The sequence below is a fragment of the Clupea harengus genome, chromosome 16 (genome assembly GCF_900700415.2).
Source record: "Clupea harengus chromosome 16, Ch_v2.0.2, whole genome shotgun sequence".
Taxonomy (NCBI): Eukaryota; Metazoa; Chordata; class Actinopteri; order Clupeiformes; family Clupeidae; genus Clupea; species Clupea harengus.
The window spans coordinates 17,196,921-17,217,218 of NC_045167.1; the positions used below are offsets into that span (position 1 = coordinate 17,196,921).

Here is a 20,298-nt window from a genome sequence, read left to right on the forward strand (position 1 = left end):
GCGATCTCGAGGAAACAAAAGTCATTTTCTCATGACAAATCATCTTGAGGAATCAACCTTTTGTTTTAATCGAGATAACGAGAGAACTTAACAAAACAAGCTGGACTGCTACAGGAGGAAGATGGAGGAGAAACTTCAACAGAACGGCTTAAGCGATGTCTGGAGAGACATTAGGAATATCTCCGGATACAAAGAATCCCGCAGCAGACAGCTTGTGGGGTGTGGATTGGGCAAACAGGTTTAACCTGTTTTTGAACAGATTTGACTCTGGCCTTCCCCCTCAGACCTCCACTTTACTCTGTGTCACGTCTCTGCCACCCACTACACAACCTATTCATATGACTCCCCCAGCACCCCCACCCCCATCCCCCACACGGCCACCGCCCTGCTGGACCAGATGGCATCAGCTCCAGTGTCAGCAAGACACTGAGTCTGGAGAGAGTCCTGGTCCTGTAGAAGACCTGCCTGGTGCCAGCACCCGAGTCTGCACACCCGAAGGAGCTGAATGACTACAGATTGGTGGCACTGGCATTACAGCTAATGAAGACCCTGGAAAGGCTTATCCTGGCCCACCTCAGACCTCTGGTGTGCTCTCCCATGGACCCCTCTACAGTTTGCTGACCAGCCGTGCATTGGGGTGGATGACACAGTCACATGATACACAGATCTGTGTCCCACCTGGAAAAACTGGGATGCATTGTGAGCATCATGAAGCATTGTTTTCATTCTCCAGTGCTTTCAATACTATCCAATGATCACTATTGAGGATCAAAAGGGAAGGGGTGGGGGTGGATCAACGTCTTGTAACCTGGACTATCAACTACCTCACCAGCAGAGCACAGAATCTAAGATCATTGGACTGTGTATCTAACATGGTGTTGGACAGTACAGGTGATCCACAGGGAACCGTCCTGGCTCCATATCTGTTCACTCTGTACACGGACAGCTATCACATCCAAAAATTATCCGATATCACAGCGATTGTCCCTGGTGGTGATAAGTGCGAGTACAGGGGACTCCTCAATGACTTTGCTGAGTGGCATCAGTGAAATGGCCTCCAGCTCAATGCAAATAAGACCAGAGAGCTGGTGGGGGACTTTCACAGGATCAGTCCAGTGAGCATCCAGGGGACTGAGATTGAGGTTGTTCAGTCCTAGAAATACCTGGGTCTCAAAAACAAGCTGGACTGGACAGACATGCCATTGGCCTGTACAAGAAGGGCCCGAGTCGACCTACTGAGGAGACTAAGGTCCTTCGGCATACAAGGGTCAATTCTGAAGTCATTCTATGACTCAGTGTTAGCATCAGCCATCTTTTATGTCGTTGTCTACTTGGGCATACCTGCATCAGGGGGGAAAAGAGGCTAAATAAACTGACCAGCAGAGCTGAATCTGTCCTTGGGTGCTCCTTGGACACCTTGGAGGATGTGAGTGAGAGGAGGATAATGTTCAAACTCCAGGCCATATTGAACAGCACCTCCCATCCCCGGCACAAGTCCCTGTATGCCCTAGGCTGCTCTTTCAGCAAGAGGATGTTCCACCCACGCTGCTCTAAGGAATGGTTCAGAAGATCTTTTCACCTTGCAGCAGACTCTACAACAGCAGTCCTCACTGCATGCAGCTGTCACAACGGTATTATTAGTATTCCTGTTATCTCCTCACACTGAATCACCCAGTCCCATGCTCTTTGTACACATTATGTTGCACTTGTTGCTTTGGAACAGTTACATCTCAGGTCCTACACTTTTAGCTGCTATTTGTTTGGTTTGTCTGTTTTGTATGTAGTACATAGTCCATATAGATATTTAGGTCCCTGCATTGTGTGCGCTTATGTTGTTGTGTATTGTCTTATTCTTGTTTATAATTTGATGCTGTATCACCTAAATTTACCTTCATGGGATCAATAAAGTTTCATCTTATCTCTGATCTTGGGATGATGAAATGTAACTTCTGATCTTGAGATAACAGCATTTTAAATAATTCTGTAGGATAAAGTATGCTATCAAAATTAACTAACAGTCAACACAACATGCTGTAAATCTAGTTCAATAGTAGTGTTTGTCTTGTAACAACACATCTGCATCCAACTGACTTTCCGACTGATTAAACTGAATTAAATGTTAAACTGTCAAATGAGGAGGCCATTTTAATATGCGAAACTGATTACAGTAAATCTCTCTATAACATAGACCCCGCCCCTTACTTCTATGTTACCATGGCAAAGGCAGTAGACGTCACGAGTAAAAGACACACTGTATATAAGAAGAATTGGAGCCTTGTGACGACTAGGGAGCTTAGATGCGTGTGCGGGTGGTGTAACGCAGTCAGAATTTAATTGGCGTTCAAGGAAACTAATCAGGACATTTGAGAAGTCTTGCGCAGTTTTAACAATCAAAATGGGACGCGGAGTAAGTATTTCCTTATTTTCTCAACCTAAGACTTTTTATTGAAACTGCTTTCATTCACATTTTGTGAATCATTTTGTCGGATAAGTAGCCATTCTGACTCACAGGTGGTCATTAAAGAAGGAAGAGTAGGAATTGGTCATTCCTAAACTCCTATTTTCACCACAGACGAATGAATATACAAAACTCTCAAAATGCCTGCGATGCATACACTTCCGCAATCCCTCTTGTGAAAGTGGCATTCATTGGGGTAGTGCGAGCATAGCTGGTTAGCAACTGTTTTGTTGTTTTATGATGTTCCTCATTTAAATGGGTTATAAGGACAACCACCATGTAAGAACTGTATTTTCGTAAATGTAGTTTATGATTGGAATCGCTGAAAACCCTCCCGAGAAAATGGGATTCATTGAAAAGGTAACGGCAGAACGTAGCCCAAAGATTGCTGTAGTGTAGCATGCGTGGAAACTTCCTATGGCATGGCTCGACTTCACCGTGGCGTGTATTCTTTCTGAGATGGAGAATGCTAAACCAATCCTGCTTCCACGTACAACAAATGTGTTGGGTAGATGCGTGTTTGATTTGGGTTGAATTGTGGGATTTCTTGCAGAACCTTCTGAATCACTCTGCTCACGCTGTTACAAGTATGGAAAGTTGATGCAACATGTAACTGAGCATTCCTAGCGGAAACGAATGATTCAAAATTGCGTTGTATGATGGCACGAATAGTGGGGTCGAAATAGGTACTGTAAATATCTTATACGTTTAGTTAAATGTTTTTTATGAGCTAAGGAGAACCATACAAGGGTTAAATACCTTTTAAAGGTTGGTTTTGACGTCGAGAGTTACACGAAGTTCTTCGCATGGCGTAAACTTTAGGACCAGCTTATGAATGTCGCAATTGCTGGATGAAACGGATGGCGAGGGCCCGGTATTTTTGAAGTGGGTGGTGGTCTGTATACGACGAGAGTAGGTGTGGTTTAAAATTGTTAAAATAGAATATTGACCATTAATTCATGAATGAATTTGGTATTGTATTTCTTATCTTTACTATATTGTTAGTAATATCACCACAGCTGACACTAGTTGAAGCAGTTGCTGGCAAGTTGTTAGAGCTTTTTAGTGCATTCAGATGCTGTAGGCTGTGCCGCCAATTCAAAAGAGGAAAATACATCGCAGTATACGTAGGCCTACATGTTGTGCGCCTGTATATGGCGTCATTATAACTGATGGATCTGTCAACAAACCAAAAATGCTTCTTTTATTCCTAAACTATTCTCTTTGATTGGATTTAACTAAAAGGACAGACACTGTTTGGAGTGAGGTGCATTTAATGTGTGCCATGTGAGTTGCATTTCTCACTTAGGTAGCTGTTGTATCTAATAGTAGGAGCTCCACTCTCAGCCACTGTATAAAGCACAGCGCACTAGACTTGAAATGATGCAGGGAAAGCTATGCAAAGAGGACAATCCACCTACCACACACCGATAGAGTACTTTTAATAAACTTTTGCATTTACTCCAGTTGATACTTTATTCTATGGAGAGTGAGAGAGGTTTTTCATTGTCATTTACCACTAGCTATGTGTCCCGTAAAGACTGATTTGCTCATGGCTCTTAATCACACAATAGAAATGTATTTTTCTATTTATCTCCCAAGTGAACACCAATTAATGTGGAGCGGGGTTGGGGGGGTGAGGAGTTTACATGGAACGGGATGTTGTGAACTATAAAGTTCCAGTGCACGGGGAATGGGACGTGAGATGTCTAATTCCAGCAGCACGGACCAAATCCACACGGCTTTTCAGGTGTCGGCCCCAGCTGGCTATTCTCACCCCCCTCCTCTCCCATCCTTTCCCATCCCAGAAGGGTGCATGCCTGTCTGAGACCGTCGCCGCTCTCCCCAAGGACTTAACATTCTTTCCGCTCAACAGTCACTATGCGTTAGTGAGCCCTTTTGTCAGCCGCGGCCGCATCACCATGACGGGACACACGCACACACACACACACACAAGTAGAGAGTACCTTTTCCACACCCTTAACCCCTCTCCCTCTGTATTTTCCGCTTGCAACGCATTACTACCCTCTCACCCATCCCTTTGGTGATTTGACCCAAGGGATCAGAATGGTGCATGGAGCAATGGAGTTGGTTACTGCGTAGGTTGATTATTGTGACCGTGTTCTTTCCACCTGTGCGGACAAGCTACCTCTCTTGAGCAAAACACCCTTCCCTCCATCATGGCAGAGGGGAAAAAAAAGCTCCAACTGCTTGAAATATTGCAGTCATGTGACAATTTGTTATGTTTCACACAACCTGGAGTGTTGTAATGGGCTGTTGAAGGGATGGCTTCACCCCCCCCCCCCCCCCCCCCCCGTACAGGTTAAGAGAGAGTTGTGCGTGAGTGTCAGTGGTTTTTAATGAGCTCCTTCTGCAACAAAGGGAGAGGGAGGGGGTGGAACACGTGACTTCACCCATTGAGATATCCAGAGGTGTGGCTCTATCGCCCATGGCAACAGGGCAAAGTCCCAGCGAGGAGGGGGAGGGGGGGGGGGGGGGGGGTGGTGGTGGGTGGGAAGTGATATGGTTGAGTGAACGCTTTTGTTTTTTGGCAAATACTCAAGAAGTGAGGGTAGAGGGAGAGAAACACATTATTACAAGTGTTCAGAGGAACGATGACTTGCCACAATGCCTGCCTGGTTCACTATCAGTTAATACATCTGAAGGTGGTGATTGTAGCCTTTTGTTAAGCCTCTCATTCCATATTTTGAAGGGCAGACGATCAGCTCACACAGAAGCATGTGCGTGTTCTCTTTCACTTTCAATACCCCAATTCTCTCTTGCTCTGACATAATACTTTACTCTGTGCCGAGCAGAGCCCCTCCTGATGTCATCTTCATGCAAAGACAAGCAGCGAGGTGTGACTCGACAACGTTTATGTTGTGCACAAACACAGCCTTCTTCTCGGTTATTCCCCCCCCCCCCCCTCTCCATTCTGGTAAAAGTGAAGGCTGAACAACAAAGGGTCATTGTTTTTGAGTTGTCGTGCGAAGGCGAAAAAACGTTGCGTATCCTTGAGAGCCGTCTGTGAAATTCCAGTATTTATTTTTTTTCTCCCCCTCTCAGTCTTCAGTGTGTGCCGCTCTAGTGGGCGACTGCACTTCATGCTGTTGGTTTTCAGTATGTGCTGCCTTCGTCTTCTAATGGAAAGACTGCAGGGGGGCCCTGTTTCCCCCGAGGGGCTGAGATAGTCAGAGATAGCGGCCCCGATCGGCTGAAGCGCTCCCCTCCTCCGTTTTCCACTGGTTTCTGAGAGGAAACGCCTGGTGTTTAACGGTTGGTAAATGATAAACACTGGGCTCCTTCTGCGACTAAATAGACTCGGAATCTGAAATAGACACACAAATGAGCTACCTGTTGACTGAGTTGTTTTGGAGAGTAAACGAGAAGTGCTGGTAGTGAAAACGTCTGAGGTTTTTTTTGAATAAAACATGAGGCAGAGCTCTTAGTGGATGTTTATCTGTTGCTTTCAGTTGGGGCGGTGGCTGCGCGGCACCTTTTGCGGCATTTCAGCCCACAGAACAAGATCCCCCGTCTCAAATCATAGGACCTGTATGACAGCAACATTGCACTGTAGCGCTGGGCCTTGGCAGTTTGAGCTATACATTTCAGGATTAAAGTGTCAACCGTACAGACACGAGGGACAAGTAATTGGAAGCCCTGTCTCAACCGGCGAGACGGCAGATTCAGAAGGGGCTGTCATTGGTTTGCTCTAAGTGTCTTATCCACATCCCATCCATTAAGCCTGTAAACATTCTCCTCCCGAAATACACATTAGTTCCACAGATGTAAATATTTTATATTTTAAACTGCTTATGCAAAATTCAAATACTGGGAGGCCCAATCCACCTGTGTTGATGGGCTATGAGACTGGCTTTGCACCACATTCTACTTGTCAAAGTTCATGCAGTGTTTGTCCGTTGAAAGAGTGAGAACCTGGACATGGTTTTCCAAGCTTTTTAAACTGGATGGTGTCAGCCTTATTTAGTGCCATCAACAGCATCATTTGATTACATAATGTGTGATCTCCTCTTTTGAAGTTCTGCTCATTAGAGTTGTATAACACCAACAATCTACATATATTACATGTTGGTTCAATGCCCTGTAAAAAGAAATCTCTTATGCTTTTTTTTTTTTTTTATATATATATATATATATATATATATATTGCTTTCTGATTCAGAGTAGGGAAGTATTTAACCTTTCAAATCCGGTCTGTGTTTGGATGATAAGGGGGAAAAAACATCAGTCACTATAAAGAGCTTAACCCATACATTATGTTAATCTGGGGGCATAATGGCACTGATCAGTTCTGTCCAAGTTAGCATTTGTATTTGCAAACAATACAACATTGTCACAAAGCAGCTTTACTGAGAACCGGAACCAAGGCAGACAAGAGGCCTAATGTGACAATACAAGGGACAAATTTGTTCTAGGGCTAAGCGCTATGAATTTGTTCTGTGAAATTAGACCCACGGAGGTCAGCAGCTTTTATTCAAGCTAAATGTTCCCCTTTTTTTCTGGTGTATCAGGAAGGACGGGAACAATATGACCTTGCTGCCACCTCGGAGCAGGGGGGCAAGAAGAAGTCCAAGAGCAAGAAGGAGAAGGAGAAGGAGAAGAAGGAGAAGGACATGGATGAGCTGAAGAAAGAGGTGGATTTGGTAAGGCAACTTTATCTCTCCTCGTCAACAAGGGCTTGCCCTGATAATGAGTAACCTTGTTAACTTCTTACCGCATAAATTGACCTTTTCCTTTGACCTTCCTCCCATTCGCTGCTGCTTCAGGATGATCACAAGCTGACGCTGGATGAGCTCAATCGCAAATATGGCACTGACTTGACCAGGGTGAGTGACTCAGGATCCTGTTCCGTCAGAGTCGAGTCTTAATCATGTCTTAACATCTAGGGGTCCACACATTTGCCATAGCAGAAAGTAACCTAAAGTGATTTATTTTTTTTAAATAAGCTTTTGTGCTGATTCAAAAGTCCCAAGTTTTTACATAGTTTTAAAGCTTTTGGCATTTTAGTGAAGGATGAATGATACATAGCCTTGAGTTGTCTGAGACACTATAAAAGCATTGGCTGTTGTTATCCAGGTGCTAAGAAAGTGACCGTTCCTGAATAGTTCATGTTATATTTGTAGGGATTGACCTGTGCTCGTGCAAAAGAGATCCTTGCTCGTGACGGTCTCAATGCTCTGACCCCTCCGCCCACCACCCCAGAATGGGTCAAGTTCTGCAAGCAGCTCTTTGGTGGGTTCTCCACTTTGCTGTGGATTGGAGCCATCCTCTGCTTCCTGGCTTACGGTATTCAGGCCGCCTCTGAAGATGAACCAGCAAACGATAATGTAAGGAGAACCATCTTTCTGTCTAGGGGCAGACTTAAGACCCATTGGGGCAAATTAATTTATCCACATGGACACCTTACCTACCCTAACGTTGTTTTTTTTTTGTTTTTTTTCCTATCCAGTTGTATTTGGGTGTTGTACTTTCGGCTGTCGTCATCATCACTGGATGCTTCTCCTACTATCAGGAGGCTAAGAGCTCAAAGATCATGGACTCCTTCAAGAACCTGGTTCCTCAGGTACCACCAAGTGATATTCAACGCACTCTTGTTCCATGAGGTTCATTTTTAAGCTCACTTTTAAGTTTTTTCCTATGACTTTTGATGAATGTATACCTTTTTGATTGATCCTATAGCAAGCCCTGGTTGTACGTGATGGCGAGAAGATGAGCATCAATGCTGAGGAGGTGGTGGCTGGAGATCTGGTTGAAGTGAAAGGTGGAGACAGAATCCCTGCTGACCTGCGTATTGTCTCCGCTCATGGCTGCAAGGTGGATTTTAGCTAAATTAATCTCATCTGTGCAGACAATGGTTTTTTTGTTCAATATCCCTCTTCTCCCGTATTGTCTCCGCTCATGGCTGCAAGGTGGATCAAAGATCCAAGAGTATTCTGTCTGTGTACCCAGCATTCAGTATACACAACACTGTCTGTTCTGTTTTGCTCAATGTCAGTGTTTTCCATTGTCAGGTGGACAACTCCTCCCTCACAGGAGAATCTGAGCCTCAGACTCGTACCCCTGACTTCTCTAATGACAACCCATTGGAGACCAGGAACATCGCTTTCTTCTCCACCAACTGTGTCGAAGGTATGTTGGTTTTGGCGGTTTTATGGAAATTGGCTTAAACACTTCTATCTTTCAACCAAAGAAGTGTTGTTTATCTAACATAATATCTGCTGTCATAATTAACTTTTTTTTTTTTTAACATTTATTTGTTTGTCAGGTACTGCTAGAGGTGTTGTCATCAACACTGGTGATCGCACCGTCATGGGTCGTATTGCCACCCTGGCTTCTGGCCTGGAGGTGGGCCAGACGCCCATCTCCAGAGAGATTGAGCACTTCATCCACATCATCACAGGCGTGGCCGTCTTCCTGGGCGTCTCCTTCTTCATCCTCTCCATCATCCTTGGCTACTCCTGGCTGGAGGCCGTCATCTTCCTCATCGGTATCATCGTCGCCAACGTGCCTGAAGGTCTCCTAGCAACTGTCACTGTGAGTACAGACTCTAGACTTCAGAGTCAGGGTTCAGTCTAGGATGTTGCCCATTTACAGAATTATATTCCTGTCGGCATACCATCCTACCTTTATCAATCAATAGCATGGTACAAAGTCCAAAATACATTTTAATGTAAATGTTGGTTTAGTTGGTCCTTTCAACTGACTTTTGGCATTTCCAATCCCAGGTGTGTCTGACCCTTACTGCCAAGCGCATGGCCAAGAAGAACTGCCTGGTGAAGAACCTGGAAGCCGTGGAGACCCTGGGCTCTACCTCCACTATCTGCTCTGACAAGACCGGAACTCTGACCCAGAACCGCATGACGGTGGCCCACATGTGGTTCGACAACCAGATCCATGAAGCCGACACCACAGAGAACCAGACCGGAACCTCTTTTGACCGCACCTCCCCTACCTGGACCGCCTTGGCACGTGTTGCTGGCCTATGCAACCGCGCTGTCTTCCTGGCCGATATGGAAAATGTCCCCATCCTCAAGGTGACTAGCAGTGGATTGCAATGTGAAATCCCCCTCTTCTTTGCATCTTGTTTTTGCAACTAGCGGTTGTACATTTAGCCTCTCTCTCCCCGAAAATGAAAGGGTAGCATTAGTCTGCTGCCATAATGAAAGCCCTGGAGGTTTTTTTGGCACATCGCTGCGACCCACACTGACCAGTTTAAAAATCTTGTAAGGTTGCCCTGGCTATTTAGCGCATAATTGAGCTGTTTGTCTTCAGAGTTGTTTATCCCCCGCACAGGGCTTGTTATTCTCTGCCTGTTCTACTCCGGCTCGACTCCCTCTGGCTACCCGAGGGAAGCAGCGAGCGCCATGTTCCTCCCTAGAGCCAGCATGATGTGGCTGTAAACAAGCCCTGCTTCCTCAGTTCACTGCGTGAAGTGAAAAGTACCCTCTGTGGTATCCTACATTTTCCCCCTGTGTCCTGCCCATGTGTGAAGCGTGCCAGCGATCCCAGCTTGCTTTAACAACTCTCTTTCCCTCTCACAAGTCAACGACAACATCTGAAATAAATAACAGACTGTAGAAAGTATAAAAATGCAGCTCTGGGTTCCTCATAGTAACTCTAACGCTTGTGTGTGTCTGTGTGTGTGATCTTTCACATCCTCAGCGAGACGTGGCTGGAGATGCCTCTGAGTCTGCCCTGCTGAAGTGCATTGAGCTGTGCTGTGGCTCTGTGAAGCAGATGAGAGAGAAGAACCACAAGATCTCCGAGATCCCCTTCAACTCCACCAACAAATACCAGGTACTGGGAGCGCTTGACTTAAAAGTCCCAACTTCATCACCAGTGCCAACATCACTGCCCACTTTTGAGTCCTTCTATTTGTTAACACTGTTGTTGTGGTTGTGTGTGTGCTTTGCTGTTAGCTCTCCATTCACAAGAACGACGGTGAGTCAAAGCACCTGCTGGTGATGAAGGGAGCCCCGGAGAGGATCCTGGACCGCTGCTCGTCCATCATGATCCAGGGCATCGAGCAGCCCCTGGACGAAGAGTTGAAGGAAGCTTTCCAAAATGCCTACATGGAGCTGGGCGGCCTGGGAGAGAGAGTGCTCGGTACGACGGCATCACTGACGCTTGGAACTGATCAAAACTGCTTGGGTGTTTTCACAGCAGCTGCCTTCATGGCTTGCTGACTGCCGCAGTGTTTCTATTGCCCCTCTGTAACGGTGGTTTGGCTCACACTGGCTTTTTTTTTTGCCTTTCTCCACCTTGTAGGTTTCTGCCATTTCAATCTGCCTGATGACCAGTTCCCTGAACACTTCGCTTTTGATTGTGAGGAGGTGAACTTCCCCACTGAGAACCTGTGCTTCATCGGCCTCGTGTCCATGATCGACCCTCCTCGTGCCGCTGTGCCCGACGCTGTGGGCAAGTGTAGGAGCGCTGGCATTAAGGTATGGATCGGTTGAATGCTTGAAAACTTGATGACTTGCTTGAATGTATATAATGTTGCTGATGTGTGTGTGTGTGTGTTTTATTTATTTAGTTATTTATTTATAATTCCAGGTCATCATGGTGACTGGTGATCATCCAATCACTGCCAAGGCCATCGCCAAGGGTGTGGGCATCATCTCTGAAGGAAACGAGACTGTGGAGGACATTGCTGCTCGCCTAAACATTCCCGTTACTGAGGTCAACCCAAGGTCAGTGGTGGAAAGTCACTAAGTACATTTACTCAGGTACTGTACTCAAGTACAGTTTTTAGGTGGTTGAGTTCACATTTTATATATTTCAGAGGGAAATATTTAACTTTCTACTGTACTGCATTTATTTACAGAAGCATATAAGGGCCACCCCTCATCTAAACTGCTTGCATTTCAAGGAATGTTCGAATAATCATGTCACCACAAATTGAAAAAATAAACGGAAAATAGATTTGTGAAACCAAACTTTCATGCAGGACATTTACTTCTAATGGAGTATGTTGACATTGCTGTATTGGTAGTTTTACTTAAGTAACAGATCTGAATACTTCTTCCACTACTCCCCAAGGTACATCACTCTGATGTAGTGCGTTAAAGAATATAATTTGTTAACAGAATCACTCTTTGTCAATTTAACCGTTGTCTTGAACTGTCCTGCTGTCAACTTTTGTCTCCAGAGACGCTAAGGCTTGTGTGGTTCACGGCTCTGAGCTGAAGGACATGACGCCTGAGCATCTGGATGACATCCTGAAGTTCCACACTGAGATTGTGTTTGCCAGAACCTCTCCCCAGCAGAAGCTCATCATCGTAGAGGGCTGCCAGCGACAGGTAATGCAGAATTGATGGTCTTTACCAAATTGATAATTCTCTCAGATGGCACATTGGTGTCCTTTATGGAATTGCCCTTTATGGAATTGCCCTTCATTTTGTTCTTTTGATCTACAGGGTGCCATTGTGGCTGTGACAGGTGATGGTGTCAACGACTCTCCTGCCCTGAAAAAGGCTGACATTGGTGTTGCTATGGGTATCGCCGGATCTGATGTCTCTAAACAGGCTGCTGACATGATCCTTCTGGATGATAACTTCGCCTCCATCGTCACAGGAGTTGAGGAAGGTGAGGAACACTTTCAGAGACCAGCCTCACCCCCCTTAGCCATTGCACTGATATATGCTGACTTTTTAAATTACCAATTTGTATGAATTGTGCTATATAAATGAGCTTGCCTTGGCCCAGTCAACAAGTGCTTTGGTATGTCCAGGTGGCATTTTAAGAAATGGTCACTCATCCACAACGTTGTTTTCCCAGGTCGTCTGATCTTCGACAACTTGAAGAAGTCCATCGCCTACACTCTGACCAGTAACATTCCTGAGATCACACCTTTCTTGTTCTTCATCATCGCCAACATCCCACTGCCTCTGGGCACGGTCACCATCCTCTGTATTGATCTTGGGACGGACATGGTAAGAGTGCCTTGGTTACCCGTTTTCCTCAGTCATTTCTGTCTTTTCAGAAGCTTCCCGTTATCAATCCTCTCAGACAGGAAGTGAAATCTCACCAATGTCTTCATGAACTCTCAGGTTCCTGCTATCTCATTGGCCTACGAAATGGCTGAGAGTGACATCATGAAGAGACAGCCCAGAAACCCCAGGACGGACAAGCTGGTGAACGAGAGGCTTATCAGTATGGCGTACGGGCAGATCGGTAAGAAGTCCATTTACTTGCAGTTGTCTCACGATAAAATGCCATGTATTTCAGAATGGAGTACTTCCCTCGTCATATCTCATGAAAGAGGAAAAACACATTTGAGCCGAAAGTATATTTTAATAGTTTAACCAAGGACATGGGATTGGTTTGCTGTTTTTTTTTTTTACATTCCATTTTAAAATAAAAAGGTTTTATTCATGGAAATTTCCGCTAATTCAAAATTAGCAATGGACATATTCAGATGGGTCTTTCTTCTCATTCATGGACTTGTGTATTAGTGAATGCCTTTTATGAAGGGAGCATATGCCAGTTAAGAATGGGAATATAGTGACCTAAAGGTGTCTTTGAGGTGTTTCAAGGACTTGGCATGTAAAAAGTCCCAAATACGTTAATGCCTCACAAAATATGACTGATCTTCTGGCTTCAGGCTCATGTGCAGTAACTTCAGGGGCTGATCTTTCCCATTTTTGCCATTTTATTAGGTATGATCCAGGCCCTGGCAGGATTCTTCACATATTTTGTCATTTTGGCTGAAAACGGTTTCCTGCCCCACACACTGCTGGGGATCCGAGTCAATTGGGATGACAAGTCCAATAACGATCTGGAAGACACTTATGGACAGCAATGGGTAAGTGTCCCGCTTGTAGTGTAGTGTACTGCTACCAAGGGTCTCCATCTATCCATCTCTTTATATCGATGCAAATTGCTGTACATCAATGCATGTTTTCCTAAAGTACTGTTATTTTTTTATATTCTGAGGGTACAGCCACATTACTCAATCAGTAACTCAAACCTGAACCACCAACTCCAAGCTCATTTTCTTCGATAATCCTTTACACATTTTAGGATTTGTATTTTATGACACCCTGGGTTTTTCTGATGTATAAATGTAAAAATCATTACAAGCTGTGGATGGGGGGGGGGGGGGGAGAGAGAGAAACACTTCTTTCCAAAAGTCCTTCCTTGCTTCAGGCCAGGAATTAAGCCCACTGGTATGTGTAGGGTTAAACGTAGCCAAGACCCAGCTTCTTATCTGAGAAACTGGTCGTCTTGCGTTCAGCTTTTTTCCGAACTCGCTCTTGACTTGCCTCCCTTTTGCATCAGACCTATGAACAGAGGAAGATCGTGGAGTTCACCTGCCACACAGCCTTCTTCGCCAGCATTGTGGTCGTGCAGTGGGCTGATGTGATCATCTGCAAGACCAGGAGAAACTCCGTCTTCCAGCAGGGAATGAAGTAAGTAGGGCGTCACTAAACGGGCCCAGCGACGGGCTCACAAAAATGCTAAGGGCGCTCCAGAAGTGAACAGTATTGGACTGACACATTATTTGTTTCTGCGCTCCCCAGGAACAAAATCCTTATCTTTGGCCTGTTTGAGGAGACAGCCCTGGCAGCCTTCCTGTCATACTGCCCTGGCATGGACGTCGCCCTCAGAATGTACCCACTCAAGTAAGTCTGACTTGCTGAACAAAACAAACAACATTTTCATTGTTTTTGTTCCCTTAAGCCATTTCCAAATTGGAATTCTTTGCCATCTTTATGAAAGATTAGGATTTTTTATTTTTTTTGTAATTAATCTTTTCTTCATGTTTTTGTCCTTTTTCAGACCAAACTGGTGGTTCTGCGCCTTCCCGTACTCACTCCTCATCTTTATTTATGACGAAATCCGTAAGCTTATTCTGCGACGTAGCCCTGGAGGTAAGATGGAAAAACTCCCCCCCATTCAGGCGTTTCTGCCATTGGGGTCTTTATAAAATCCACTTAATTCTAACACTGGTGTCAAAACCAGGCTTATGAATACCTCATGATGACTAGTCATTCAATCAGAGCTTGGTGCAGCCAAGCGGCAGAAAGTGATATTTTTTTTTAAGCTGTTGCACCATCTATGTGGATTTTAGTGTGGCATTGTCTGAAACGGTCTCTTCATCTCTTCTTGCAGGATGGGTGGAGAGAGAGACCTACTACTAAAGTGTCCAGTCTGCATCATATGGTTATGAAAATGCATGGTTGTCTTGCTGCTTGAAGAAAAAGAAAATTTACATCATTATATTTGGATAGAATGCTCGATGCAAACACTGAAATCCTGAACCAAGACATTGTGTGCCTTGTTTCTGAAGTCGGACCAATTTTATACATGTTTTTAGAAGAAACAAAAATAAAAACCCAAGTCAGGTCTCTTATTTTGTGTCCTTTTTTTGTTGGTTTATTTGTTTTGTTGTGTTAAGTTGCTTGTTTGTGTTACTTTTATTTATGTGCATAGGTGTTTTCAAATTATACCACACAAGCACTGTGCATGGATTTTTGTTTTGGTGTGTGCTAGACAGTATAAATGTAACATTTGCATTAAATAACAAGTACAGTTTTTACTGTCAAATTGAAAGAGATTATGGAAATTTACCTGACATCACAATAGCATGTCGCACTCGGTTTCGGACTTTGTCTTCTCTTCTTCACTCAATAATTCCATTTTTTTTCCCCTGGACCTGCAGAGTGACATTATAGCTGCAGCAGTCTCTTTGCTCTTAGGGAAGAGGGAGTGGGCATGTTTGGAATGTTTAATACTGCCTGGTTCACTCGCTTGAGATGAGGGAGTAAAGTATGGCAGAGTATTGCCCATTCCCCCCCCCCCACTCCCACACAGTTCTCATACCATCTGCCCCAACCTATTAACCTCCCCTTCCTCCAGCATGGGGGTGGCCAGGGAACAACACCCCAGGTTGCACAGTCATTCAATGGTGTTTAGAGCAATCGTGAAGTCCGCACTACTCAATAATGTTAAGACTGTTATAAACCTTTCCAACGTACTTTTAGTGTTTTGTTATCAAAACTTGGATGGCGCAATACTTCACTTTTCTTTTTAAAATGTCCATGTCATTGCAGTGACGAGCACTAAATAGTGACATGGCTGAAAAAAGGCTTTGGCACTAACAGGCATACAAGACCTGTAAAAGTGTGTCCTTCAGAAGCCCCTGTAATCAAAGTGAAAGCACATAAACCATTGCTGGCGTTCTTTCTCCTGGGAAGAGATGACTGAACGTCACTCTTCAGCAGCCAAAAATAAATGAGTTGATATCTCCTCGGGAGCAGCTGAAGCAACACATCCAAAGCTGGCCTCAGGGGAACAAACAAACAGTTGGAAGTTGCCATATCGCATATCATGTTACTCTTTGGGACTTGTTGTCTTAAGTCGTTGTTCTTTGTAGGCCAGCAGGAGGTGACTTGAAAGAATTGGGTTGTCCTCAAAGAAGAATCCTCAAAGGTCCTGCTTGGTGTCTCAGAGTTTTTAGAAGAACCCTTTTATTAGAGGGTTTTTCATGACATCTAATAGGATTCATCTATGAGGACAAGCCAAAGAACCTCTCTAGGTTCTACTTAGAACTGTGGAAGCTGATAACTGCTGAGATACTGCCAGGTGGAAGGGTTCTAGAGAAGTTCCAAGTAGGACCGTAGAACCTCCTAGTTGTCTAGACCATAGAAGATAGTCTTTACTTTCACTTTGTACTCCTAGCTTTCTTACCTCACTTGGACTACTACATTGGAATTTCATGTTTAATCACTGGAAAGAGTTGTAAGCATTACACACTGCCAATCGGAGATGGTCAGCAGCCAGAAGAGGCATGATATGTAGAGAGAGTAGTGTGGAAGAATCTTTCCTTCCTCAAAAAGACATTTGATGGTGGTGGCTGGACATGACAGCTTTGTCGCAAAAAATGTTGGACGGCAGGTCTGCTACTGTCTTGGTAGTTTTTGTTAAAAGCGCTGTGAATCGTTTTGTGATTTTCAATGATGTATTTTCCGTACTCTGTACTATGCTGCTAGCATTTGTGAGAAATGATTGTTCTCTTTTCCAAGTAGCTTTGTATGTAACTGTAGGGTAGTCTTAAGTACACATTGAGGTTTTTAAAAAGCTAGTTGTAGGCTTGTCCTCTGAAGGTTAGCAGGATTCATTTGGGCTTTGGTGCCCTGAGTACGCATGAGTGAGCGGTGTGCATGCGTGTCCGCACGTGCACCAACCGTTCTGAGTCTGTCCACCTGCTGACACTGCCCAGAGGTCCAGCCTGTCTGTCTGGCTGTGTCACCACAGTGGACTGGCCATCTGATCACCTCTCCTTGAGGAGGAAAACAAACAAACAAACAAACAAATCTCTAAAACTGCCAACTACCACAAAGGGAGAGAGAAAAGGAGCTTGATGTCTTACCCCATTACCTCTCTTTTCTCTAATACATTTCCAGTTACAACTTATTACAACTTCTCCGAGATTAAGGGGAGGTTAGGCATTAACCAGCGTCTCTTTCAACACTTGGCTAGCTGACAGAAGCACTCAACATATTTATATAAAAGCGATTTGGGAAGTGACTCAGTGACGTCCCCAGAGAAGGATAGAAAGAAAAGGTCATAGCGTTGTTGATACTATCTCTGGAGATTTGGACGGCAGGGGTCAGGGAAGGGTCACTGTGTAGAAGGGTGGGGCTCACTGATTGATGACAACACAAGTTGAGCTCTCTGTTGTTGTTGTTGTTGTTTATTTCTCTCATTTCTTCCCCCTCTTCGTTATGTATAGTATGTGTGGACACAGCTTGGCATGCTTGTGACCTGTGCATGATTCTGCATGACAGCAATGCTCTGTGGTGTCACTCCGGAGAGTGCAGAGGCTGTCGGCGCGGTAACGGGGATATTTCGAGGCGAGCTGCCCCTCTCCAATACATTAGTGCCACTGGCTCCACAGTCAAGTGAGCTCTTGAGAGCGGAGGAAGAGAGAGGGGCAACAGTCTCTGCTATGGCCACGAGCCTGGAGTGTATGTGATCAGATTGCCCTCAATGCTTTCTGCCTCATTTAATCTGACTAAAAGGCAAGTGGAGCTACTGTGAATCGCTGGCTAAGGCAGTTAGAGCCTGCCATTAGTAAATGGCACCAACGCGGAGCGAAATGCTTCTTTCTGTTTTGGAATTGTCCTAGGGGGAAATATGTTTATTACTTGTATGTCTGAATGGAAACCAATAAAATATGTCGTTGGCATTGGGGGGACTGTTATGACAAAAATAAACCAAATGCATTTACCTTCCAATCTGGAGTTGTCATGTGATTTGCTTGATTTGATTTATAACTGCATTCACTTGTGGGCCTGTCCTCATTCAACAAATCATTGAGCTGCATAGAGAACTGTACATAGTACTCATAAAGCAGATGTACCACAACCTTTTTTCTTTAAAAAAAATTAGTTGTGTATTTGTGTTGTGATAGATTCAGCGTGGATTTAATTCTTAAACACTTTAATTGGCTGAGGACAACATCATTATGTTATCAATCTGTATTGCAGTACTGTGATGTAACATTACCAAATTCCACTTAAACCGCAGGCAAGAATGTTAGTAAGTTGAGACACCATGGTTAGAATCTCTTAGTAGCATAACCATAATGCATCCATGAACGTAACACAGTAGCCTGTGTGACAAAGGCAATGACAAAGATCATTCACACCATCTGCAGGTCCAATGTAACAATACAAGTTACCACAATAATAATGCTTGAAAATAAAGATTTCAGTTAACTCTGTATCTCATTCTCTTTTTAAAAAGATAGATTGTTTGGTGTGTCTAGCCTTATACATTGGTATGTGCTATGATTGGTGTATCAGTTTTTGAGGGTGCACCCATAGCCATAGCATACGTTGAAGACTCAGTATTCAGATAGGCTACTTCTTGGTCAGTTCCAGATTTTTGTATTTTATGATCTCGATAACTTTTCTCTCAGTTGAACATAGTGGCTAAATGTATCTGGATGTATCTAAAAAGGTACATCAACAAATAGGGTTAGCCTACAAAATTAGCTGGTGGTTTGTGTGCACAGGGTGGCCTGAGATGGGTCACAATTCCTGGCCTGTAGACTTGTGATTGGCATCAGCAACCTCAACATCAACAACCTTTTGCCAGAATCGCGGACATGCAGTAACAGGGCGAAAGGTACAAAAGGGCAAGAAAATCAAAACTCGAAAACAAAATACTAAATCAACATCTGACCAGAGAACCCATCATTCCATCTTTTGACACTTAGTTGCTCAGGGATAGGAAGCCATTTTGCCAGAAGAGGAGAACCTGCTAGCCTCACAGCACCAGTGTCATGACTGAATGGTAATTATGAGAGCCTCACGAGTAATGAGCCCATCTGGGCCTGGCCCATGAAGCTGCTTGCGCATCTGCTGTTTAATGTTCAAAATCCGGTTTTACCTGGCCCCCCCACCACTATGCAGCCTAGTCAAGTTTAGAACAGCAGCAACCAGTGCTATTCGAGGGGCAGAAAGAGGAGACTGTGAAATTCCTTTAAAAAAAAGTGTATTTGGACAGTCGGTTTTCTCAGTTAGGTCAGCCCGGGAATGGAACCATCTCCCACAGAACATTAGAGAATCAACCTCATTCAACTGCTTTAAAAGAAATCTCAAAACATGGTTGATAAATAACCAAAAATGTGATCATTAGTGGGTAAGCAGTAGAATTATTTTTGTTTACCACTTGTTTGTATAGCCATTGTTCTTTCCCTTCTACCCATGGTTAAGGACTAAGTGGAGCTTATATATTGGGATTTTATTTTATTTTTGATATATTGTCAATGTTATGTTTGATGTATACGTTAATGCCTTTTTTTAGATTGTATAGCCTTTTTTGACTCTGGCAGGGGGACTGCCAATAGAAACTAGCCTTTTGGCTATAATTGGGTGCATTTACATTTTAATGTTCATGAATGTACACTGTCCCTCTTGATCAAATAAATAAATTGATTGATTGATTGATTGATTGATTGATTGATCATCTGCACTGAGGAAGAGACAAAAGCAGCCTTTTCATTTGCACACCAAGAGAGCCCCTGGTGATTTGGGGGGGTGGGGGGGTGGGGGGGGTGGGAGAGAGAAAGCGAGAGCAAGAGAAGGAAACCAATGTTCCTCTCCAGTGACTCGATGGCAGTGAATGTTGCACACGCCCCCCCTGGAGAGAGCCTGGGTCTTTCGATGGGTCATTGAAATGCATTCAGACTGGCGCACATCGAGAGGGGGAAGTGATCTTGAACCATTTCCTTGGTTCTTGGTTCCAATCTACAACTCGGCTCATATAAGTGACTCATAAGTGAAAAGTAGAATTCACACGATTTACAAATAAATGTCACGTGATTCACAAATGTCTTTCCTGATTCAGCTATAAATGCTGTTTACATTTCTTTATAAACTAACGAACGTTGCTTGCCATTTATGAACATCCCTGTGTTTATTTGTGGATTTTTGACACTATCCTGACGCGGTTTGATTCATAAATGCCTTTTTTTTCAAAAGAACATTCTCTGTAGCCTATTAAATGTCTCTTGCAATTTCAGCCAATAATATGAATGTAAATTCGAGGGCATGATTGAATGTGCATTACATCAGTGCAGGTTTTCACTGTGAGTGGGAATGAGGTAGCCTATAAGTGTGTGTGTCTCTGTGTGTGTGTGTGTGTGTGTGTGTGTGTGTGTATGTGTGTGTGTGTGTGTGTGTGTGTGTGTGTGTGTGTGTGTGTGTGTGTGTGTGTGTGTGTGTGTGTGTGTGTGCGCGCATATGTGTGCGGGATGGGAGTGCAGTATTTTTGCTTGAAATGCCTATCCCTACTTCATATAA

The 20,298-nt window shown here is 44.1% G+C and overlaps 1 protein-coding gene across 1 annotated transcript; it reads left to right on the forward strand.

The window, feature by feature from the left end:
* Positions 1–1,945: 1,945 nt before the first annotated feature.
* Positions 1,946–17,724, forward strand: LOC105889580 (sodium/potassium-transporting ATPase subunit alpha-1). The gene is made up of 22 exons (XM_012815448.3): positions 1,946–2,407; positions 6,991–7,122; positions 7,246–7,305; positions 7,603–7,806; positions 7,929–8,042; positions 8,159–8,293; positions 8,491–8,608; positions 8,745–9,013; positions 9,205–9,513; positions 10,142–10,276; positions 10,399–10,585; positions 10,748–10,923; positions 11,036–11,172; positions 11,631–11,781; positions 11,899–12,067; positions 12,260–12,414; positions 12,532–12,655; positions 13,141–13,286; positions 13,763–13,893; positions 14,005–14,106; positions 14,264–14,355; positions 14,597–17,724. The coding sequence occupies exons 1-22, from the start codon at positions 2,396–2,398 to the stop codon at positions 14,623–14,625; spliced, it is 3,087 nt and encodes a 1,028-aa protein (XP_012670902.1). The 5' UTR covers positions 1,946–2,395; the 3' UTR covers positions 14,626–17,724.
* Positions 17,725–20,298: the final 2,574 nt, after the last annotated feature.